The 26,178-nt window shown below is 35.2% G+C and overlaps 1 protein-coding gene and 1 long non-coding RNA gene across 2 annotated transcripts; one reads left to right on the top strand and one right to left on the bottom strand.

The window, feature by feature from the left end:
- Positions 1-549: 549 nt before the first annotated feature.
- LOC121738917 (WW domain-binding protein 2) lies at positions 550-23,151 on the bottom strand. The gene is made up of 7 exons (XM_042131195.1): positions 22,979-23,151; positions 17,137-17,311; positions 16,758-16,917; positions 16,231-16,361; positions 4,659-4,938; positions 1,077-1,156; positions 550-648 (listed from the first exon to the last, which is right to left on the bottom strand). Exons 1-7 carry the CDS (start codon positions 23,032-23,034, stop codon positions 601-603), a joined length of 930 nt encoding a protein of 309 aa, XP_041987129.1. The 5' UTR covers positions 23,035-23,151; the 3' UTR covers positions 550-600.
- LOC121738920 lies at positions 7,211-8,109 on the top strand. Its single transcript, XR_006037362.1, has 3 exons — positions 7,211-7,355; positions 7,542-7,767; positions 8,017-8,109. It is a non-coding gene; the product is annotated as an uncharacterized LOC121738920 (long non-coding RNA).
- Positions 23,152-26,178: the final 3,027 nt, after the last annotated feature.

Raw genomic sequence — 26,178 nt, 5'->3', positions numbered from 1 at the left:
TTACACGCACATACTATAAGTTTTATCCGTGTCTGTTTATTTGAAAAGTGACAGTACCAAATTCTTTTTTGTTAAGAAGGTATAGTCTGTCAAAAAAGTTAAGAAAAAGTGGCAACATATCATCCCTTTTTTCTTAGATTGATTTGAAAGGGCTTGAAAAGCATTTTAAAATTGCACTATGATGTTACCACTTTTTAATTTCTTCACTTTTTACAGACTATAAATGTGAAAAAATGTGTTGTTTGTTTTGGCTAAAATAATAATTTCTGAAAATTAAAAAGGGATACATTTACTTAACTTATTTAACGAGAGTAAATATGATTTTTACATCTTACTTGTGAATATATTTTGTTAATTTAGAATATTTTTTTAACACCAAATTTAGAGAAACAAAATGCATTCAACCAAAATTTTATTACGAACAGTCCGAATTTTAATACTGATTGTATGCTTAAACTTTGAAGTCATAGCTTGCAATTTCAAAGAAGATGTAATATATAAAATTGTAAATATAGTGACAGTTATAGCATTAATAAAGTATTGTCTCACGGGCCACGGCTATGGGTGTTTATGCATCTATGTAGTAGTGCGGACAGTCCTTCAGTTGTCTTTCTTCGATGTTGATTCTTGATAGCTCGGCGGTTGATCCTGAAAAGAGAAAACAAAAATAAAATAGTTTGTAATTTTCATGCACATGGTAGCCCAAAATATAAAGGGAGTTGTAAGTATATAAGAACATCAATCCCCATTTAGATTTTAACACAGACACAGAAGAGCAGATAAGCAGTTACATACTAATCTTAAGATTAAATTGCACTACTACAAATCATAATAATATTATAGAGTATGTTACATGTAGTATGCTCCGATTTAATCACAATACGAGTCAAATATAAGATTATTAGTTTACATATTATTTTAGTAACTTTTACTCTCTTTTATGCTAAACAAATATTTACAAATTATTGATAAGTACACCAATTGCATACCTATAGCCTCTTTTGTGATTATCTTGAAGTTACAAACCTATTTTATTTAGTCTATCTAAAATTCTATACTATGGTTAAGTTACTTACGTATGGCGGCGGTACGTAAGCGGTCTGAGGTTTGCTGGGATCGTAGTAGGCACTCTGAGCGGCCTCGGCGGCTTTGGCATCTGAAAAGTTTACTACTATAACATACTATCTAGTATTACACTAGATATATAATACAAAACCTAGGCCTACTTAACCTAGACAAATAGACAAAATGACTACTTAACATAGAAAAACATTGACACAAATAAAAGGCGTAATGTGTCGAGCTAGCGAAAGGTCGTGCTCCACGTTACACACGCTGCAAATATTAATTAATTAATATTTTCATGAATCGCGCGGCACATTGCCGCTGCACGTGACCATGGCGCTCGCGGCCAACGAGTTGCTGGCGTTTATCCAGCACGCCATCGACACCATGGACGAGGTCAGCATCATGCAGATCTGCAAGTCTTCCCTCACCAGTGAGGAGATTTGCCAAGGGAAGCAGCTGCTGTACGAGACGCTCGGCCAGAGCGCGAACATGCCGTTGCGACGATGAGACGGAACCGAAAGGAGCGTGCAGGACATCATCTCCTTGCTGAAGCAGACGGATCAAGATGAGGTACCGGCTTTTGTGGCTAAACAGCTGCATAAGCTGCCGCCCATCACGCTGGACCACGTCGACGTCGTCAGCCTACTGAAGGACATCATGTTCCTGAAGGAAGAGCTGGCCGGAGTTCGGGGTAAATTTCAGGCGTCAGAATCTATCATCAGTGACCTAAATACTGAATTATCACAATTGAAAAGTAGTAATTAATTATGTAGGTCACCTGACACATTGCCGCTGCACGTGACCATGGCGCTCGTGTCCAACGAGTTGCTGGCATTTATCCAGCATGCCATCCACACCATGGACGAGGTCAGCATCATGCAGATCTGCAAGTCTTCCTTCACCAGTGAGGAGATTTGCCAAGGGAAGCAGCTGCTGTACGAGATGCTCGGCCAGAGCGCGAACATGCCGTTGCGACGAAGAGACGGAACCGAAAGGAGCGTGCAGGACATCATCTCCCTGCTGAAGCAGATCGATCCGGATGAGGTACCGGCTTTTGTGGATAAACAGCTGCATAAGCTGCCGCCCGTCACGCTGGACCACGTCGACGTCGTCAGCCTACTGAAGGACATCAGGTTCCTGAAGGAAGAGCTGGCCGGAGTTCGGGGTAAATTGAAGGCGTCAGAATCTATCATCCTACTATACTATAGACCTAAATACTGAATTATCACAATTGAAAAGTAATAATTCATTATGTAGGTCACCTGACACCGCATACGTCACCCGTCACCGAGGCGCACAGGCGATCACGTTTAGCCCGTCAGCATTATCGGACGGGTCAACGAACACCGCCGCTGCCGCCCCTGCCCGCGTTCCCCTCCCGGTTGCGCCGACGACGAGTCCATAGGCGACTCAGCAAAACTACGCGACTGTTGCTGGTTGCCCCGCTCCTCCCCCGCGGGCGAACAAAAATGGGGATGTATGTAAGGCTTCGGAGAGTCGTAAGTCTACGGAGAGCCGCAAGGCTACGAAGAGCCGCAAGGCCAAGTCGTCTCAACCTGGCAAGGACGAGAGCAGTGGGTGCGATGACCACCACCCGCAACCATCGCGGCACTGCGCCTGCGTCTGCGGAGCGAGATCCCCGCGATACTCTTGTACATAATATCTCGCCTGCACTGGTCCATGGAGGTCACGACATCGTGAAATAAATCAGTAGGAAGACTTCCCTCCACTTGAGGGTCGAACGTCTGCAGTCTCGCCACAAGGTCTACTTCAGTTCCTTTGTGGTGAGAGTACCGACGCATCTTCTGTCGACCTTCGAAGCGGAGGAATTCTTGCCGACTGATGTAGTTTACCGAAGGTTCCGGGGGAGACTCCGGAATGAAGCGCGTGTCACGTCGCTGATAACTCGTGATAAAGTGTAGTTATTAAGTGTATATAATTAATATGTATGTTAATCATTAAGGTATATATTGTACGAGGGCTGCTATTTATGTATCCGGAACTGGCCACTTACAAGAACAATATTTAAAAAGTAATTACAACATTTGAAAATAGAACTCTTTGGTTGAAGAATACATTTTGTTTCATGTGACTGTCAATTATTTTTCCATTGTGGCGTCATTTTGAAAATTGCGTGTCTTCATTTGCCATGGATTTAACGCGTGAACATTTTCGTGCAATGATTTACTACGATTTTCGGCGTGGGCTAAATCAACAACAGTGCTTTATTCAACTCACCGCAACTTTTGGAGATGAAGCACCATCAAAAACCACTGTTTATCACTGGTACGGTGAGTTTAATCGTGGGCGGTCTATGCTCACGGATGAAAATAAAGAAGGTCGCCCAAAAACAGCTGTTGTCCCACAAAATATAGATGCTGTGCGGGAACTAATAATGCGTGATCGTCATGTTACATATCGCGAGATAGAGGCGTCCTTAGGCATAAGTATGACGAGCATACATTGGCTGTAAAAAAAATATGTTCGCGTTGGATTCCGCACAACTTGACAATCGATCAAAAACGGGCTCGTGTCGATTGGTGCAAAAAAATTATAAAAAAATACAACCGTGGTACGTCAAAAGCCGTTTATAATATCTACACAGGTGATGAATCTTGGATCTATGCATATGACCCCGAAACTAAACAACAGTCAACGGTGTGGGTGTTCCAAGATGAGCCGAAACCAACAAAAGTTACTCGTGCAAAAAGTACTTTGAAGCAAATGGTCGCCTGCTTTTTTGGAATTAATGGACATGTGGCTACAGTGCCATTAGAGAATCGTAAAACGGTTAATTCTGAATGGTATACGACCATTTGTTTACCAGAAGTCTTTGAAGAAATAAGAAAGGACAACCGACAACGCAGAATCATATTACATCACGACAATGCTAGCTGTCACACCTCAGCTGAAACAACTCAGTTTTTGGAGGGTCAAAAGATCGAATTGACTGGTCATCCGCCGTACAGCCCTGATTTGGCACCTAACGATTTCTTTTTATTTCCATACGCGAAGAACAAATTACGTGGTCAACGTTTTTCGAGCCGCGAAGAGGCTGTTGATGCGTTCAAAATGCACGTTTTGGAGATACCTCAATCAGAATGGAAAAAGTGCTATGAAAATTGGTTCCAGCGTATGCAAAAGTGTGTCGATCATCGCGGCGAATATTTTGAAAAGCAATAAAACCATATTAAATGATATATGTTTGTTTCTTTTTTTAATTCCGGATACATAAATAGCAGCCCTCGTATGGGCCTATGTAGCCTGAGATAAATAAATAAAATAAATGCCAGTTACCTCAAACTAGCATTTATATTGTGTCTTAGATGTTAAGTAGGCCCAGGTTTTGTATGTCGTATCTAATTATTTAATTGTACAGACAACACTTGATAGCTACAAAACAACTGCAACTGGCTAGTGTCTACATTATAAGTACAGTATACAGTAACGTAACATTTTCTATTACATATACAAACATAATATTATACTTCTTCAATTAAGACAGAAAAATAGCAGTACAGCTATAATACTATATTATGATACTATCTTGGCAATATTACTTTAAATTGTATGTACTTAATTATACATACCACTAGGAGACATGCCGTTCGTAGCATGCGCGGTGAAACCACCCGGATATCCGGGTGGCGGGGCGCTGGGCGAGAATCCTGCGGCGCCCGGGTAACCGGCTGCAGCCCCGGGTGAGGCGCCTGGGTATCCGGGTGCGGCACCGGGTGGGGCGCCCGGGTAACCGGCTCCGGCGCCGGAGAAGCCGGGTCCGGTGGGATAGGTCGCGCCGGCTATACCCGGGTACGGCGGGGGACTGTTGCTGATGAACACGGAGTTCGGAGACGGTTGATCCGGGAACGCCTGGAACGAGTTAGCAACATAATTATATGTACTATCAGAGAAGTTGATTCCTAGGCAGATGGGAGTCCTACGTACTTTGGTCGCGTTACGTCAAACTCAGCCGACAGATCACAAATAACATTGAATTGAGATGATCCGACCAACGTCTGTCAACTGCCTAGGAATCAATTTCCTCGATGGTACATACATAGAGATTACAGTTATAACATGTAGCCCCGAAAGTCGTCAATCGCGTTGGAAACGGAACAATTTCCGGGATAAAAAATATTCTATGTCCTCCTATTTTCTTCTGATTAATTTCGTTGCGGGTCCCAAGATAGCTTTAGCATGTCCCTCGGGCTCCCTGAGATCATATCAAAGGATTTTCGTGGTTGGATACCGCTGTCGATCCTGGCGACACAGGAGATACAGTGGTGGGAATGTGTGGTGGGCCAAAGCCCGTTAAAAAAAATTCCATTGTGTCTCCAATGTCCATTGTCCATTATAGGGTAACAGAGTTGGGCAAAAAGTAATTAGATTAACGATTACACAATTACAAATTAACGATTACACAATTACAAATACATTGTAGTTGTTAATCTGATTACAAAATAATCAGATTGATGAAGTAATTGTGCACCTGAAATTAACCAGTAGTTGATTCGAATGTAATTGGAATAAATTTTATTCTAATTACAATTTAATCAGATTACTTGTAATTTAAATACATGGAATTACTTTTTTTTTCATAATGATAAGTCCTAGACCCTAGTTTGACGTCGGTGTATCCTGGATTGACAGTTCACAATAGGACTTCCCATTTCGTAAAATAATCACAAATATTACATATTAACTCAGAAATAATACTTATAAACTAATTTTTTTTTATGAAATAAGGGGGCAAACGAGCAAACGGGTCACCTGATGGAAAGCAACTTCCATCGCCCATGGACACTCGCAGCATCAGAAGAGCTACAGGTGCGTTGCCGGCCTTTTGAGGGAATAGGGTAATAGGGGAGGATAGGGATGGGAAGGAAAGGGAATAGGGGAGGGTAGGGGAGGGTAGGGAAGGGAATAGGGTAGGGAATTGGGCCTCCGGTAAACTCACTCACTCGGCAAAACACAGCGTAAGCGCTGTTTCACGCCGGTTTTCTGTGAGAACGTGGTATTTCTCCGGTCGAGCCGGCCCATCCGTGCCGAAGCATTGCTCTCTCACGTATATTTAAATTGTGGTTCGAATAAAGGTGAATGGCAGGATCCATACAGCATAATTTTTTTGTTGTTTTTCAACAGAATTTTTACTATGTACACACAACAGAATTTTTATTATGGCAATTAGACTATCTATCAATTACCCCGGTATTGCTAGAGTCAATAGGTACTCAATTTACTTTCTCACTTTTTGCTATCAGATTCTGGTAGACCTATCATTTTATGTTATATTTTTTTAATTGTTGCCATAAGTAAAATACTTAATAAATACTAAAGTTATTATAGAAACGTTTATTGTGAATTATTATTAAACTCTTATTTACATATATCTCATAATGAAAAGAATATATTACATAAAATCACATTACATTGTACATATTAAAAAAAAAATTCCATCGATATTTTTTCTTGTCATGGCAATCAGTTAATGAGGCCATTTATAAAGAAGAAGAAGAAGACAGATGAAGAAAATCATTAGAAAATCTCAAATCTCAATAATCCACTAATCTCAACTTGAACCAAAGATTATGAAACCCACGCTAGTAATTATTATAATATTATTCTCTTTGTATGAAACCAATAATCAACATCCAACACAATCAACGGTAGCAGCATGTACCTATTAAGGCGGGGAGTAATCTCAATCCAAAACTATAACTTTGCACACAACCAAAGACCAAGCGTATACGCATCGCAATAAGATTCATTTTAGATTAGCATAAAACTGAAGTCAAACGAGCGGATTTTCTCTATTTTTCATATTTTTTTTAATATAAACATTAAGAAACAAAATTGTTCGGTTAAAGAATTTTTAATATAGATTTACTAACAATTTATTCAAATAAAATGTATAATTATCCTAGTTAATACTTATATTTCGATGAAATAGATTTTTATCGGAGGTGAGTTTGTAAATTTATTACAGCCAAAGTATTAAGTTTTATTAAAATGTTTATGGTTTAAGGTATTTGAAATATTGTGCTTTATACCTCATATTTTTTAAAACTTCGTTATTATATTGGAACTAGGTAAACCGGAAGTCGCGGAATAATAAATTGGGGTTTATCCTCGCCTTAATTTGTTTGGGTAGCAGTTGTGAGTTGTGACTTGTGATTGTCAGTTATTTTCTGTTGTTTTCAAATTGAGAACTGAGAAGGCCTGCTTTATGCGACGAGAGTAAAGATCTTGTGAATATTATTCGACTGTGGATATATCTTGGATATTATGTAAGTAGTTTACTTCAAATAATATATTTTACGTGTTAGCCTAACCATGAACTTTTTATTAAATTTTAAGTGTTGAAATGTTTTCCTTTCATTTTAAACCATGAAACTAATCTAGCAAAGTACCTATTATTAAGGAAAAAGTACGGAATAATTAATAATACTTCTAATCACTATCATTATTTCCAGATTACACCTACTGATCATATTTGCCATGCATGCTGGCAACTTGCGTATCATGCATCTACTGAAAATATGTCCAGCAGCAGCAGCGGTTGGCCATCATAATATCTGTGTTGTATCATGTGGATTATCCATAGTAATAGCAAATCGATGCAGAATTTTAATTGAAGGGACAAATGAAGAACAACAAAGAGTGGCTTCTATAGTATCTTCTTGGATTCAAGCACGAGAGGTAAACAAACAACCAAACAAATCTTTATTTTCACATAAAAATTTTACAGGATATTCTTACACAATCACTGATCTCCATACTAGGATTCCCTGTGTTGTGGAGACCAGTAAGGTATTAAAATAAATTTATATGTAGTACCATCACTAGTGTTTCTTAATTCATTATTGCAGTAGGAAATAAAGTAATTTATTTCCTCAGCGTGATACCGGATTCATGGCAAGCTTTTCTCTAATTATATTTTTATTTTAGCTTTGGTCTCAAGATGAAGAACCAGAATAGTCCAAGTAATTGAGGACTTTCAACCTGAATATATGGAATCAGCTTTAATGTGTACTGTATGTGGCCAGTTTGGACACCACAACTTCAGACTTAGAGTGGAATCCTGAAAACATTACTCGTTTGCTGGAGCAACAAGAGGTATATAGTTAAAACTCTAATCTAATAATCAAATTAACGTATGTCAGTGTTTAATTTGTTTTTTACTATTGTTGTTTTGATATCTGTCCATCTCATCAAATGATTTATTTACAGATGTCATCTATGAATGAAGTTTCTGGAGTTTGTTGGAACCAAGCTCGAGACATAAGGTCAGATATTCCAGAAGCTGATGAAAGATCCCAACAAAATATAGTGTTGTTCAATATAAGAAGAGCAACTGAAACACCAGGACATTGCGTTTTTCAAGAATGCATGAATCCTGAGCAAAATGTTGTGCCTCGAGTTGCCTGTGCCTGTGTTGTGTTGTTGTAAAAAGTCCTGCCATTTAACTGGCAACAAAATAAGTTTTTCCAGAAGGAAAAACTTATTTTGTATTTATTGTAACAGAAAGAAGCATGAATGGTCAGGTCGCTATCAAAAGCTATTGCTGTTACTGCATTGTAGGCTTAAGAACAGTGGGATGCTGCTCTCATGTTTATGAGCATCATTTGGTACCTAAGCTATGCTCGCCATGAGGGTACTCCTGCCCCTGCCCCTATCTTAGATAAATATAATTGTAATAAGAATAATTATTAAGTTATAAATTATGATAAAGTTTTTCTTAAAAAAAGTGTTGTTTTATTACCTGTGTATGTAGTACTTATATCTTAATGCCTGCACCCGAACCTTTTGTAATCTACAAGCGTAGCGTACAAGCACAAAACAGCATAATATGATTATAGGTAAGGAAATGCTTAAGCAGCTCCGTAGTCTACAAAACTTATTATGAATGCCTTGCTGAGCTTAAAGAGTGAGATCTAAAAACAAAGGGATTATGGTGTCCTGCAGACCAAGAGGAAATTTTGTGTTCAGCTCTCACTTAACATACAAAACACAACAGCTGAAGCTGTCATTTAAGAGGATACACCAGGGGCTAGAGAAATGAAAAAAAAGCACGTGTAATATCTATAGCTGTCTCCCTTACCTCAAGCCTATACCGCAGAACGCGATAGAGACAACTGCAGAAAATCCAGAAAATCAACGATTCGTTGTCCCCTGATTCCTTCTCCAAAACTTAACCGATTTAAGTACTTTTTTCATTAAAGATTAAAAAAAGGCTTGAGCTGTGTTCCTATGTTTTGCTTTTTTTGTATAATCTAGCCAAATCTGTTTTCTGGACGTTTAAACACAGCGGAAAATCTGGCCATTTTTTTGGGTTTTAGAACGTTCATATCTTATTTAATAATTAAATTATGAAAAAAAAGAAAACATAGGGACATCGTATTAGTGGCCGTAGATATTCAGGAAAAAAATTATAACTCTACTAGCATTATCCAGGGAGGAAACAGGGGACAACGTTTGTATGGAAAAAAGGGCGGTGTGGACTCCTCTTAACACTATTTTTATGAGAGTGTAGTATTTCCCCGGTTACCTCTGTCCATTTTGACTGCAGGTCTAGCAGCTTGGCACTACCACTATTAAACTTCATAATTAAGTATTGAATTGTTGCACTATGCTTTTATACTGTACCTAAAGGTATGTCCAAGTTCATCCCACTGAGTGGATACCATCCTCATCTCAAATTATCTTCGGACTGTTATTATGTAGAACGGTAAAAATATGTAAAGTAGGTACGTTGAATTTATGAATATACTTAATTATTTTTAAAACATTAATTATTTACGTTTTTACGAAAACTATAAGTACTGATACACACTGTTGGTCAATAATGTTTTTTTTAATAATATTGTAATGAGTAAGTATATAATATAATTAGGTAAGTAAGTATAAGTAATAATATCATAGCTGTAGGTAGGTACATAACCTCAAAATTTCAAACAAAACTGGCTCTTACTTTTATGTCCCAAGTTTTAAAATCTATACTCATAGTATTTAAATATACTTATTATAAATTATAAATACGAAAGTGTGTCTGTCTGTCGTTCTATCTGTCTGACCTCTTCACGCCTAAACCACAGAAAGAAAAGGCTTTTTCTTGGTAAAGTAAATGTTTTTATTTTTCTTAGAGAATGTCATACTTCATGTTGTATTACTTATTTGTGGGCATTTTCAAAAAAACGTGTACCCTTGCAAAAATATGTCTATATTTTTTAAGGTCATTTATTTACCTTTTTTTGAATGTCATATACAAGGAAAAATATTGAACTAATGGAATAAGTTAAAAGAACGCTGAAAACGTTATATTATTCTGATATTATTGAAACAAAATCGAATTTTCGACGAAACAGATTCCGTTGTGCGACTAAATGTAAAATATAATTTAATACAAAAAAATACAGCAATAAATAGATTTTTCGTTAATTTAATCTAGTGAAATGCATATTTAATTGTTTATTAAAAAAAAAATAGATAATTTCAAGGATCAACAAGAGTAGCAATTATTTTTAATCCATAGTGTGACTATGTGACCCAACCACTAGGTTATTGTTCATTTTTTTACATGAGTAAGTAATATTTAACATATTTAAAGGAGTTTTTATAACACAAAAACCTTTTATTTAAACATTTTTATTGTTGCACTACTTATAAAAGTAAAAATTCTTTGATTTCATAGATTTAACTTCAATAATTAGAGGGACGAACATCTCATAATCATAAAGATGTGTTCACATGTCTACGAATTCCTAAGTTATTAATGACATCGGATTATATGCATGATCAAAGTGCCGAAATATCCATGCAAATATGCACGAAAAATGGTCGAAATATGCACAAAATATGCACAGTCAAAAGTCACATAATATTAAAATTTATTATTTTTTTGAAGACTTTTCCGGTAGTGACATTAATAAAAGCGCCAATTTTTATAATTTCACAAAATCCAGGATTTTTAATAAAGACTTTATTTATTTATTATACGCCAATAATAATTTTCTACCAACATTTTCCGATTGCAATCTTAATGCCCATGGAAGTTAAACTACCGAAATATGCACTATCAACGAAAAATTGCCAAAATATGCACTATCGCCTAAAAAGTGACATTATATGCATTTGCATATGCAAGTATGCAAATGCATATAATCTGATGTCTAGTTATTATAAATCTGCAAATATCAACGACACAAAATGATTTTCAACTTTACTGATAGAAAAGTAGTGGAAATAAAATCAAAATTAAAAAAAAAAAACTTTTAGGTACTTAAATTTTAAATATTTGTTATTGTTAAGTAAAGGCGACGCCTTGATAATTTGGCTGTAGCGATATCGATTTTTCAATGACTAAAGCTAAGAAATTAAAGTTCATTGTCAGTATTTACCATGTCTTTGTCTTTGATTTACCCATAGCATAACACGATTGGTCAACTTTTATAACACAGAATAATCAATCAAATAGACCTGTGTAAAAAAAAAGGATTCCTATTTTTCCAACAGAGGAGAGTGATTTAAGCTTCCAAATTTGTACATGGCTTGGTTCAAGCATACACTTTAATTTGCCCATAGCTTATATGAAATGTATTTATGGTTTTTAAATTACGCGACAAAACTATTTTGTCGCTTACGCCCTTTCCATTTTTTGCTGTTCCATTGCTTGTTTTCTGTGAAAGGCCGGGCCGGGCTTTCATAGAAAACTAGCAATCTAAAACATATCCAAAACGGTTTTTTACTTTAACGCGGCGTCACCTTAACACATAAGTAATAAAAAATATATTTGTACGTTAATCGTACCAGTTTAAAAATCTCCAATTTTCTTAATAAAATCTGTGAATAAAAAAATAATTTATTTAAAATGTGAACTAAGCTTTATGCTTTCCGCCTGTTGTGACTTGTCCGTTCCATTATATGTGACCATACGAAAAGTCACAAGTCGGAAGTCACGTAATACTACTTTCTTTTACTTTTAAAGTGTTTGTAAATAACCGATAATAGTTATCACAATTTCATTTTTTATACTAAATACTAAGCAAATTTTGCAACGTGTCAACAGTAGAAACAGTTGGAGAAAGTATAATAATGCTTACAAAATATGGTCACTTATCTGAACAAATAAACCGTTCCTGAAGAACCATCCAACCTGCGTCTGCGTCTTGTAGCAGATTTTTAACTACTAAATTCAAATTGAAGTTTCTCGATGTACAATGAAATATAGTGCTATCATTTAGTGCCGAAAATATTTTTGTAGTCCATACTAATATTATAAATGCGAAAGTATCTCTGTCTGTCTGTCTGTCTGTCTTGCTTTCACGCCAAAACTACTGAACCGATTGCAATGAAATTTTGTATACAGTTATTCTAGAGTCTGAGAAAGGACATAGGCTACATTTTGATGTGGGAAAATATCTTATTTCCATGAAAATATCGATGAAAATGAATTCGCATTGCGCGTGGCCAGCGCTCATCCCGGGGGTCCTGGGTTCGAGTCCCGCAGGCGGAACAAAAAGTTTTCAATGTTCCTGGGTCTTGGATGTGTATTAAAATAAAATTTCAAAAATCTTAAACATATTTTATGTATAATAATATTATAAAAAATCCAGAAATATATCGATGGAATGAACATTTTAGTTCTAATACGATTCAACAGATGGCGTTTTATTTTTTACTTTATTGTAACATAGAACTAATCATACTTATTAGTTAGTATGTTTTTGTTTATAGTTTTTAATACGTTAGAATATTATCTATACTAATATTATAAATGCGAAAGTATCTCTGTCTGTCTGTCTGTCTCGCTTTCACGCCAAAACTACTGAACCGATTGTAATGAAATTTTGTACACAGATAGTCTAAAGCCTGAGAAAGGACATAGGCTACTTTTTAACTGGAAAAGGGGGTTGTAAGGGGGTAAAAATGCATAATTTTGGTCAAATTAAGTTAGTTCCAAAAACTCAAAGCCACTCAAGAGTCCCCTAGATCGCGCTATTGCTTGCTCATGCGTATTTCTATAAGAGGTGGTACCATGTTAAGTCAAGCTTTTCGATTCTTTCGATTGTTATACACGTTCTATACTAATATTATAAATGCGAAAGTATCTGTCTGTCTGTCTGTCTCGCTTTCACCCCAAAAGTCAAAACTACTGAACCGATTGTAATGAAATTTTGTACACAGATAGTGTAAAGCCTGAGAAAGGACATAGGCTCTATACTAATATTATAAATGCGAAAGTATCTCTGTCTGTCTCGCTTTCACGCCAAAACTACTGAACCGATTGTAATGAAATTTTGTACACAGATAGTCTAAAGCCTGAGAAAGGACATAGGCTACTTTTTAACTGGAAAAGGGGGGTTGTAAGGGGGTGAAAATGCGTAAATTTGGTCAAATTAAGTTAGTTCCAAAAACTCAAAATAGATGGCGCCAAGAGTCCCCCTAGATCGCGCTATTGCTTGCTCATGCGTATTTTTATAAGAGGTGGTACCATTTTGAGCCAAGGTTTTCGATTCTTTCGATTGTTATACACGTTATTAATTAAGAACTCACCTACCAACTTAGATTAGATATCAAATTCAAAAACAACAGCGCCAAAACTACTGAACCGATTGTAATGAAATTTTGTACACAGATAGTCGAAAGCCTGAGAAAGGACATAGGCTACTTCTTACTGGAAAAAGGGGTTGTAAGGGGGTGTTTATGCGTAAATTTGTTCAAATTAAGTTAGTTCCAAAAACTGGAACCGATGGCGCTAATAGTGTTGTTTCTGGTCTCTATGTTGGTACGTGAGTTATTTAATAACATGTATAACAATCGAAAGAATCGAAATATTATCTCAACATTTCGATTATCTCAACATGGTCCACCTCTTATAGAAATATATATGAGCAAGCGATAGCGCGATCTCGCCTAGATCGCGCCACGCCACTAACAGTCTACCAATAATAAATACTAAATAGTTTATGGCCTATGGTTATTGGCTATTGGGCAAAGCTAAAGTTGTGTAATGCATTATGCAGCTAAGTTGTGTAACGCTAAATAAGCTTTAAAAGGTATAAAAAAATTTAATTAAAAAAAATCATATTATGTGCACACTACACGGCTGTTTTGGGTATTTTGATTTAAGGGGTACCAGGGTTTTAAAAAGCTTTTGACACCAATTTTATTAACACCGCGCGCTATAAACTGAAGTCCACGCGGACGAAGTCGCGGGCAACAGCTAGTATGTTTATAAAACTAAAAAAAACGGTCACTAAACCGAACATTCCGGTCGGGTTGCTTTTTCATGATTATAATTTTAATTAATTTGTAGTTAAATTATGTTAGATTTTTCAATAACAAGACATTCAATTGATACATTAAGTATTTAGGAATCTAACATATGTTTTTAAGTAACTTACTTTAAGAAAAAAAATAGTTATTAAAGATTTTGTTACAACTTCTGGGAAGGGGACAGGTGAATTTAATAGGTTTCGGTACTTAAAAACCCTTATAAATCTCATAATAAATAAAATTTTATACAAACGTGAATGTATTTTAATAAAAGAAAACTTGTTTATGCCCCTACATTAAAATTACAAAATGTTAGTATGTAATTTTTTACAAATAATCCGTAGCGAAGTCGAGGGACAAGGTAAAAACCAGGGGTACACATTTTTTTGAAAATGCCCTTGTATGATATTATAAATTATTATTTACATTTTCCACTTCTTGTATCGATCTGATGGGCATATTTAATGCTTTATTTACCTATACCTACAGTAATTCCCTAAAAATAATACCTCTAGCACGGACGTAAAAAAAATAACCTCTAGATAGTAGATACAGTACTCTGTTTTTAACTCCTGACAGTTGACACTGTAATAATATTAGAGTAATTAGTCGAAACCAAAGTATTCAATTACAAAAGAACTTAATTTCAAATTAATTAGATTTCTTTGTAATTGGATTTCATAGGAATCAATTGCTTGGTGTAATTCTATATTTAAATTTGAAAGTATTTGAATTACAATGTAATTAGAATAAAATTTATTCTAATTACTTTGCAATTAGATTGCTAATTAGATTAACCAGTATTTCAATTATGCCCAACTCTGTAGGGTAAGTATTAAAGTATATTCAATCTTCATAAACATTAAAAATCAGTATACATATATTTATGCGTGAATAGGAAAAAGACAGAGACACTTTCACATATTTTATGGTATACTGTAGGTATAGTTAATCAAGTTACAAGTCCAATAATATCACAATAGGTCGCTAAAATGTATGGTGCAGATAAAATCTATGCATATAAAAAAACTAAAATAATGTGAATTTTTCAATGAAACCTGTGTAAACCTAGTTGTTGGTCTTGGACGCATTGTTGATTCTATATTTAATAAGCATCAAAAAACCTTTTCATAACGACTAGATGACGCCCGCAACTCCTTTATTATGCTCAATACTTACTGAGCATGGTGGCACCCATCCGTAGTATCCCTAACTCCTATAACATGCTCAATACTTACTGAGTATGGTGGCACCCATCCGTAGTATCCCTAACTCCTATAACATGCTCAATACTTACTGAGCATGGTGGCACCCATCCGTAGTATCCCTAACTCCTATAACATGCTCAATACTTACTGAGTATGGTGGCACCCATCCGTAGTATCCCTAACTCCTATAACATGCTCAATACTTACTGAGTATGGTGGCACCCATCCGTAGTATCCCTAACTCCTATAACATGCTCAATACTTACTGAGTATGGTGGCACCCATCCGTAGTATCCCTAACTCCTATAACATGCTCAATACTTACTGAGTATGGTGGCACCCATCCGTAGTATCCCTAACTCCTATAACATGCTCAATACTTACTGAGTATGGTGGCACCCATCCGTAGTATCCCTAACTCCTATAACATGCTCAATACTTACTGAGCATGGTGGCACCCATCCGTAGTATCCCTAACTCCTATAACATGCTCAATACTTACTGAGTATGGTGGCACCCATCCGTAGTATCCCTAACTCCTATAACATGCTCAATACTTACTGAGTATGGTGGCACCCATCCGTAGTATCCCTAACTCCTATAACATGCTCAATACTTACTGAGTATGGTGGCACCCATCCGTAGTATCCCTAACTCCTATAACATGCTCAATACTTACTGAGTATGGTGGCACCCATCCATAGTATCCCTGTGGGGGCGGAGCGTACGCGGGCGGCGGCGCGGCGTACCACGGTCCGGATGGAGGGGCGTACGGCGGCGGCGGAGCACCCGCTTGCATGTGGCGGGACGCTGGAATTGGACAAATATTATGTAAAGCAAAAACACTAACATAGGATTTAAAAAACACAAACATAGGATGTGAAATTACATAGCAGTTTAACCCATCAATCCCCAAGCGGCACCCTGCTGTTGCATAACTGGGTAAATCTAAGATGTGAAGAAGACTCAAGACATCAATAGCTGTATAAGAAAATAAGGAAAGCTCAAGACAGAAAAGAGTAGAAAAATCTGAAGGAAGCCTATATGCTAATTCTAGCAACCAATAGCAGCAAAAAAGTATAGATGTTTTGCAAAAACTACAAATTTTTAAGCAGTAAAATATATGAAACTTAATGAAATCTCTCTCTATCTACACTAATATGTAAGCATAATACAATTAAAATAATACTAATGATTAACACTTACCTAAGTGAGCAGCCTTGAGCATAGCTTGACCAAACTCAATAGCGCCTCCAGACTTGAATGTAAGCTTGAATTTCACCTCACCAATAAAATTGCCATTGGGTTGTGCACGGACTTTGCCTTTGATGCAATTAGCTCCAAACAGTGGCTGGTCTACAGTTACCTTGAAACATATAAATAAAGTTATGAGTAAAATAATGAAAAAAACCCTAGAATTATAGTTCGCAACTTTCAATCTTATTTCAGATAATTTAATAATTTGGCAAACCTTTTTGCAACAAACAAAACCAGTGATTTGAGTAATATTGAAATACACTTTGTAAGTACAAATATTTTTTTATTACATTCACTTTTTTATAACAAAATATCATGAAATACTTACATCTTGTAATGTGATAAAAGGAAAGCTGAATGATCTAAGTATATCTGCTGTGTTCTTGGAGTTATATATCATACGGTGTGTGGTCAGGTACATTCGACCATGTTTCGTCCCCTTAAACTCTGCAGTCTCGTTGCCATAAAACTCGACTGATACATTATCCGAAAATAAAATAATGCTGGAAAATCACAAATTAGCAGTAAATATAAAATGTGTCCCGAGCCCGACACCGGTTTCCGATCCTTTAATGTCGTGATCTATGGCATATTTTATCGACAAATTGGCCCTCGAATTTTTTTTCTCTCTCATGGTTGTAAAACGGCAGCCATTTTAGATTTTCTCGGGCTTTCACACGAATCTGACCAGAACTGCTCTTGTAAATATCCTATTAGTATTGGATCCGACCGTAAAATCCTGCAGGAATCGTTTTTTTCGATCAAATATATTTTAAAATAATCTTTAGAACGTATAGAATGGATTAATGTTGGGTTGCCTTGTCAAAAGTAGCCGCAAGTACCTCTAATTGAGCCACAGAAATTATTTTTTTCAAAAGTTGGAGAAAAAAATAATTTGAAAGCCAATTTGTCACTAATATAAGCCAATAAGCCATACATCATGAGTTCAAAATTTTTTCTTCAACTTTTGAAATTAAAATGTTTCTCTGACTTCAGACTAATCTGACCACCTCATCATAAGAAAATCATTATAACTTCTAAACTATCTGACTTAGAGCATTGAAGTAAAAGAATTTTAGAAGATGAAAACTTTCTCTATCAATTTAAAATTATAAAGAACCAGTTTAATATGCTAGATTTTCCACAAAAAGCCATTAATAAAAAATACACATTTTTTTTTCTTAAGCTTGGGTTTTTCTATGTTTAATAGGGGTTTGGGTAATATTGGCGTCATTTTCAAATCTCGCGGCCACTCACCAAACCAGCATATTATGAAAGAACATATCAAGGGGAGTAAACTTTATTATGAGGGACATATAGCTAAACTATAGCGGAGCCGAGATATTAGGCATTTTAAGTTCGTATTTTCAACTAAACGTAAATTCAATCATAACATGAATATTCAGGAAAATACAATAAAACGGCGTTGTTTATTAGCTTAAAGCCTTCCTCGATAAATGGCCTATCCAGCACAAAAATATTTTTTCAAATCGAACAAGCTGTTCCTGAGATTAGCACTTTCAAACACACATAACATACAGGGTTTAACAATACTAAGTGATAATACTTTAGGATGTGTACTGTGTATGAGTCCCGTGTATTAGAATTTACTGTGAAAGTAGTAGCGCTGAAAGAGATTTTTTGGGGGATGGGGATGGGGAAACTCTTTACGCCAGGGCGCGCAAATCACAAAAACATTTTTTTTGGGCTTTCAGCCCTGCTCTTTTCAGAGTGAACTTTATACAAGAGACGCATAATGTGGTATACATTATGCGTCTCTTGTATAAAGTTCACGAAGTTCACCGGGACAGCTAGTACCTAATTAAAAAAACCCCCGCCAAAACATCTTTAAAAAGTAATGAAATAATATTTACTGCCTTTAAGTTCGAATAATTCCTAACTTGTGTAAAGTAATATTTTAGTCCATAATTGTTGTCACGGTGTGTCGGGGGACCGCCAAGTAAACTACAACCTACAACCGCCAAGTCGCTGATTACCTATCTCGATTCAGATCGCTGTGAATTGATCCTTAAACTTGTTATGCGAAATCAAACATCTACATTAGCGGTCCCCCGACACACCTTGACAACAATTAGTGACTAAAATATTACTTTACACAAGATAGAAATTATTTGAACTTAAAGGCAGTAAATATTATTTCATTACTTTTTAAAATTGTTTTGGCGGTTTTTTTTTTAATTTCTTAATTTTATTTTATACTTTTTAAACTTGTGTTGGTTATAAGTAGTGCAGAATAATTCCTATCAACAGAATCATATTCTCATGATTACCATCTATCAATGTTCTTTTCGATGAGGCCGTTGATATGAGCCCAAACATGAAACCTCCACTTTGGGTTCATAAGAAGCTCGGTTCCTATAGAATCCAGGTGATGATGCAGCAGCAGCATGTAAATATTTACTGTTTATACTATATCTACTTCTTAGTGGTTGTCGCAATTAATATGAGCCCAAACACGAAACCTCAGCTCTGAGTTGGCGAGAAATTGCATATCCTATTGATTACCAGGTGATGCTGCAGCACCAGGTCAACTTTCCATTATTATGTGTATATGTATATTGTATATTTACAAATGTTACGAACTAGAATAAAATATAAAACCCATCTAACGACTACAAGTTGCTAACGGCCTTTCATTAACCAGATAAACCCTGATTGTCCAGCACTGAGCAGGCTGATGATGATGAACTATAGCTAAGAACACTCTCGATCATGTCAGCTTTCAAACAAAAAAAACTAGTTCAAAATCGGTCCACCCGTTTGGATGCTACGATGCCACGGACAGATACACACACAGACAAACAGACAGACAGACAGACAGACAGACAGACAGACAGACAGACAGACAGACAGACAGACAGACAGACAGACACGTTAAACTTATAACACCCCTCTTTTATGTCGGGGGTTAAAAAATAAAAATGGATTTTCAAATGTGTTATACGCGCTAAAACACGAAAACGGCTGAACGGATTGGGCTGATTTTAGTCTTAAAATATTTGTAGAAGTCCAGGAAGGGTTTTAAAGTGACACGAAGTTCACCGGGACATAAAACATTCCTGCAGCTGTACTTCTATAATGAGTCGGGAAGTAGATTAAAAGCTGGACTAAAAATTCTGCCGAAAGGTCATACTACTTTACATACTGCAAAATTCGGTGGCGTCGGGCATCATACTACTTTGCATACTGCAAAATTCGCTAAATAGTGGAAATAATCGACATTATATTGTGGGAACAATACGAGTACCCTAGTCATTTTACCCACAACACATTAATACACAAAAACAATAATTATAATCGCCTAATAATGCATCCGGCCCTTTGAAAACCACTAATGAGCCACAACGCATTAATACACAAAAACAATAATTATAATCGCCTAATAATGCATCCGGCCCTTTGAAAACCACTAATGAGATAAAGTTTCAATTCTGGCTATATTTTAGTCGGACGAGAGTTAAACCCAGTGTGAAAATATGTATGAAAAATTATTCATATTTGACGCAGACGAAGTCGTGGGCATTAGTTAGTGAGAAATATATATCCAACAGATTAATATATACCATTTCTACGCATGTTTGTTAAGGATAGCTCCATAAAGTAACGTTAATTACTATTGATTTTGTGAACATAAGATGCAAAAATAAATATACTAAAATAATCGTAGCTCAGCACAATATTACTTAGAACATTTTTTATTACTAATATATGTTTCTCTAATGTAGTGCTACAAAATAGTTACGGTTTTATCCCTGGCCGCTGGAAAAAAAAATAATGCCACAGGTCCATACAAAGTTACCCAATGCCCTTTATAACATATTGCCTATGTAAGCGTAGTCCACAAATTCAGCTATCAAATGAGACCTTTTTTATCTTCATAGGATATTTACATGTGAAGTACTGGTCAGATTAGTGTGAAAGCCTGAGAAAAATTAAAATGGCTGCCATTTTACAACCGTGAGAAAGAGAAAAAATTTTAGAGCCAATTTGTCAATAAAATATGCCATAGATCATGACATTAAAGGATCGGACACCGGTGTCGGGACACATTGTATATAGTTTTGACAAAGTTATCCAAATTACTTAATATTTTTAAAAGCTAACCTTTTAGCTTTCAAACTGGCTATTGCTATTTAGATGCTATTGCATCTAAATTTTAACATAATATTTTATGTATTGGGCAATTCCATTATCGCGGGTGCAACATTTTGACGCACTTAAAGCGTCCTACTGACAAAATAAAACACATTTATTAATAAATTATCTTTTGAAGGGATACATTTTAACTAGTTCAATCATAAATTGTAAATGAAAACTAACATTAAATCTAAGAAAAGCCACAAAACATGTTTGAAGTACTATCGCGGGTGCAACCAAATTGGTCCTCTATTAAGAACTCGGACGAGTTCATTTGAGAATACTGCTAATTGTGCAACTTTTAGTAATTTATTAACCCATACTTCAAAAGTGTATAAGGCAAAGAAATGATTTAACTAGATACAATTAATTTAAGTAATTAGTATTAAGAATTATTAACAATTTTCACGATCGCGGGTGCAACATCAGAATATCGCGGGTGCAACATCAGAATATCGCGGGCGCAACGAGTCTAAAGAAATTGAATTTATTCATAAGTCTGCGACTAATTTCTACATTTTTGATATGCAATACATAATATTATTAGTAAATTGTAATAATACTGTTTAAAATTTTATTATTTGTTAACTATCAGTCATTTATCGATCTGAGAAAAGAAATCATCTAAATCACTAAAAGCAATTAAATAATGTAACTTAAGCAAACCTTTTTTTATGTATTGTTATAAAACCAAACTACAGCACACCTTTGATTGAAATTTCAATCAAGTAATACATGAAATATTTCGAAAAATATAAAACACGATGTGACTATATTCAAATTTTTATAAATCTTGTAATTACATGTAAAGTATTAAAAACAAATATAATCTAACGTTATTGTTTACCTTAATAATATTAAATAAGTCGAAAATCACTACAATAGTCAAAAAATAATTTGTTGCATTTCCAATTGTACTGCTTCAATCGCGGGCGCAACCACTTTAAAGGTTCTGTTTTTTTATTAAAAATAATAAAATAGTTTGTTCCAATGATTAATTCTAATTTCCCTCACATTTCTCCTTACTTTCACAAAGTTTTAAATTATTAACAACATATTTTAGCGAGAAAACTAAACTTTTTTACCTTTTTTATCGCGGGTGCAACCATGGCAATTTTCCTTTAATAATGTTTGAAAACTATTTCAAAATTGTTGTTTTTTTTTGCACCGAAATAGAAACTTATGTTATACAGTCAATATTATGTAATGAAATTCAACTTCGAGATAGTGATTTAGAGTAAAAATGATCATGTGTGGCATAAGCAGTTTTTCTCGCGCCGGTAGATGATATCACTTCAAAATGCTCTAAATTATTCAAATTACAATTTTTACTCATAAAAGTTCTTTTGCTAGTAAATATACTTACATCTTTTTATTTATAATTCAATAAAAAAATGTAACAAATGCTATACTTTAAAAATTCGTGTTGAGGGTCGTCTCTAGCGAAATCGCCCTATTCTTTATTTCATTGGTTACAAGTATGTTACTTGTTATTATTTTTAGATGGTATACATTTTTGTTGGTATAGTAGGTAACTCAAATTTTATAAAGATGAACATATTAGTGTCACCAGAGTTATAGACTATAGTTCATGATAAGAAACTGCAATAAGTAAACATTTATTAAGAAAATGCAATAACAGGCACATATCTGATAGTAAATCTTTATTATCAAACAAATAAGATAATTGCAGTCTGGAGGAATTCTAGAGCATTCTCGAGCATTATCCGTGGCCATCGCATATGCAGCAAAAGAACATCGCATGATAAACCTGATATAAGCCACTGATCCTCGTTATTTTTCAATTTAGGGATTAGCCCAATGATTGCGTCACTTTTATTTTTGTGACTCACTTTTTAAGGTAAGCGTACAGGTTTGAAAGAAGATATTTATTTAGCTTTTTCAGGGTTCACGGAGAGATGATTAATAATAATATTTATCCAAATATTACACGTATCATATACTTGCTTAAAAATTACGTTACAAAAACAATAAAACCAAAACATACTCACCATTCTCCAGCGTGAATTAACACTCCGTTATCGGCATGGGCGGTGTTTAGAGACATGTTTGCAAATTTAGAAATATCAGCAGCTTCAAACTCTCACAAATACGACGCAAATAAACAAGGTATCGGTCAATAAAAGCTCTGGAACATTTCTGTCTCAGAGAGAAAATATGAGACACAGATTACTAATATATTTGCACAGATTACTTATATTTGCTATCATGCTATGAGAAATCAAAGAGAATATAATCACCATGGAATTAATATGTACCACGTACAGCTGGAAAGCTTACTGTGCGTCTAAGCACGTGCCGAGTGAGAGGTCATTAATCTTGGTCCGTCTCTCTCTAACTAGTGTGGCCATTCCTATCTGTAGGATTAGGATAGCGATTTTATTGGAATAATAAAATCGGTTCCCCAATGCCTACGGTCAATCTAGGCGGTAGCGGCTATTTTGGAGAGTTGGAGATTATCATTCTAAGAGTTACCAATAGGTTTTTCTAATCTATAATAGCTAGCCTGTGTCTCTATAAGAGTAAAATTTTTAGTGAAGGCATTTTCCACTTAGCGCCTAGACTCAACGACCGCTACCGCCAACTTAAAACAATTTGAAAATACGACTATCTATCTGTATAGATAGATATTTATCTATATTCTATACTAATATTATAAAGCGAAAGTTTGTTTGTTTGAACGCGCTAAACTCAGGAAATACTGGTCCGATTTGAAAAATTCTTTCAGTGTTAGATAGGAAGAAGATAGGATTAAGATAATTAAGATAATATCTATCTATAAACTCTATTAAGATCTATCTATAAAATCTATTAAGATAATTAATAGATAGGAGGAAGGCTATAGGCTATATATTATCACGCTAAAACTAATAGGAGCGAAGAAATAGAGGAAAGTGTGGAAAAAACGGGGATATTATTTGAAAGGGCTTATTTAACGCACTAATCTCAGAAACTACTGGTCCGATTTGAAAAATTCTTTCAATGTTAGCCCATTTATCGAGAAAGGCTATAGGCTATATTTTATTACGCTAGGCCCGATTCGACCAAACTTGAAGTTACACGAGTTTTTTTTTATGAAATAAGGGGGCAAACGAGCAAACGGGCCACGGGCCCATTCGTGCCGAAGCATGGCTCTCCCACGTATAAATATCATGAGAATAATTTTACTCCTTTAATTTACTCTAGGGTATTATCGTTTGCATTTTACCAAGTTACTCAAAGAGTATGAAATAAAATGTCAATTATAGTTCACAATGACACCGACCGTGACAGTTGAACCCTGTTGTGCAACTATTCTCAATTTAATATTTACTCCACCAAAATAGCCCGTGTAAATATTTACTCCCGTGTAATTACCTAATTTTTGGATTAGAAGTTGGAAAAACGCAAAACCAGCTTACTCTTAGATTAGGAGACAGTTATACTCGAGTAAAATTTTACTCCAGTTTGGTCGAATCCGCCCTAAGACTAGTAGGAGCGAAGAAATAGAGGAAAGTGTGGAAAAAACGGGGGAAAATAAAATTGACAAAGTTTCATAGCCTTTTGGTGGTAGAATTGATCAAAAAACTTTCTTAGCGGATGCCTACGTCATTACATCTACCTGCATGCCAAATTTCAGCCCGATCCGTCCAGTGGTTTGGGCTGTGCGTTGATAGATCACTATGCAATGTGCAGGCTTCGGGAGTATATTCAAAAATCAAAATCAAAATATTTATTTCCAAATAGGTTAACAAAGTTAACTTTTAGAACGTCGCGTCTACATGAGGCCTACCACCGGTTCGGGAACTAACCCGGCGAGAAGAACCGGCGTAAGAAACTCGCACGGGGCCATCTTTTACTAAAAAGATGGAAAATTACAATAGTAACTTAAACTAATTTACAAAAAGCATGTAAAAATGTGTTATATTTTTATAGAAGTAGCTTACAGTCAGTCAGCCTATTTTACCCAAGGAGTGCTATCATTGAGAAAATCAGTTACCTTATAATAAGCCCTAGCACACAACTTTTTTAAATTTATTAATTGAAAGATTTTGGACGTATAGACATATACCTACATTTACCTTTGAAAGATTTGCTTACTTTGCTCAGCCTGGTTATTGGTATATCCAACTTACTAATATATATATACAATGTGTCCCGACACCGGTGTCCGATCCTTTAATGTCATGATCTATGGAATATTTTATCGATAAATTGGCTCTCAAATTTTTTCTCTCTCTCACGGTTGTAAAATGCCAGCCATTTTAGTTTTTTTCGGGCTTTCACACTAATCTGACCAGCACTTCTCGTGTAAATATCATATGAAGATAAAAAATGTCTCATTTGATAGCTTAATTTGTGGACTACGCTTACCTATGCAATATGTTATAAATTTCGTAGAATTAAACATAGAAAAACCAATAATTAAGAAAAAAAATCTGTATTTTTTAATTAATGGCTTTTTGTGAAAAATCTAGCGCATTAAACTAGTTTTTTTTGTTTTAAAAAGATAAAGGAGGTTTTCATCTAATATAAATTCTTTATTTCAATGCTCTAAGTCAGATAGTTTAGAAGTTATAACGATTTTCTTATGGAGTATACGTCAGATTAGTATGAACTCAGAGAAAAATATACTTTTTTTAAAGTTGGAGAAAATAAAATTATCCATTATTTATGGTATATTTTAGTGATAATTTGGCTTTCAAATGTTTTTTTTTCTCCAACTTTTGAAAAATAAATTTTTCGTTGGCTTCATACTAATCTGACCTATACTTCTTAAGAAATTTGTTATAACTTCTAAACTATCTGACTTAGAGCATTGAAGTAAAAAAAATATTTAAGATTAAAACCTCCTCTATCTTTGTAATAGGTACAAAAAAGAACCAGATTAATGCGCTAGATTTTTCGCAAAAAGCCATTAATTAAAAAATACAGATTTTTTTTTCTTAATTATTGGTTTTTCTATGTTTAATTCTACGAAATTGATAACATATTGCTCGTGTAAGCGTAGTTCACAAATTAAGCTATCAAATAAGACATTTTTTATCTTCATAGGATATTTACACGAGATGTGCTGGTCAGATTAATGTGAAAGCCCGAAAAAAACTAAAATGGCTGCCATTTTACAACCGTGTGACAGAGAAAAAATTTGAGAGTCAATTTGTCGATAAAATATGCCATAGATTATGGCATTAAAGGATCGGACACCGGT

This window comes from Aricia agestis, chromosome Z (genome assembly GCF_905147365.1).
Source record: "Aricia agestis chromosome Z, ilAriAges1.1, whole genome shotgun sequence".
NCBI lineage: Eukaryota > Metazoa > Arthropoda > Insecta > Lepidoptera > Lycaenidae > Aricia > Aricia agestis.
Note: the sequence above shows the minus strand (reverse complement) of the source record. Positions and strands in the feature narration are given on the sequence as shown.

Coding starts and splice junctions, on each gene's coding strand:
- LOC121738917 (XM_042131195.1), bottom strand. CDS start 23,034: ATGTCTCTAAACACCGCCCATGCCGATAACGGAGTGTTAATTCACGCT. Junction 4,939..16,230: donor GATGGGTGCCACCATACTCA/GTAAGTATTGAG, acceptor AACTCGTTCCAG/GCGTTCCCGGATCAACCGTC. Junction 1,157..4,658: donor GAACGGCATGTCTCCTAGTG/GTATGTATAATT, acceptor TAAACTTTTCAG/ATGCCAAAGCCGCCGAGGCC.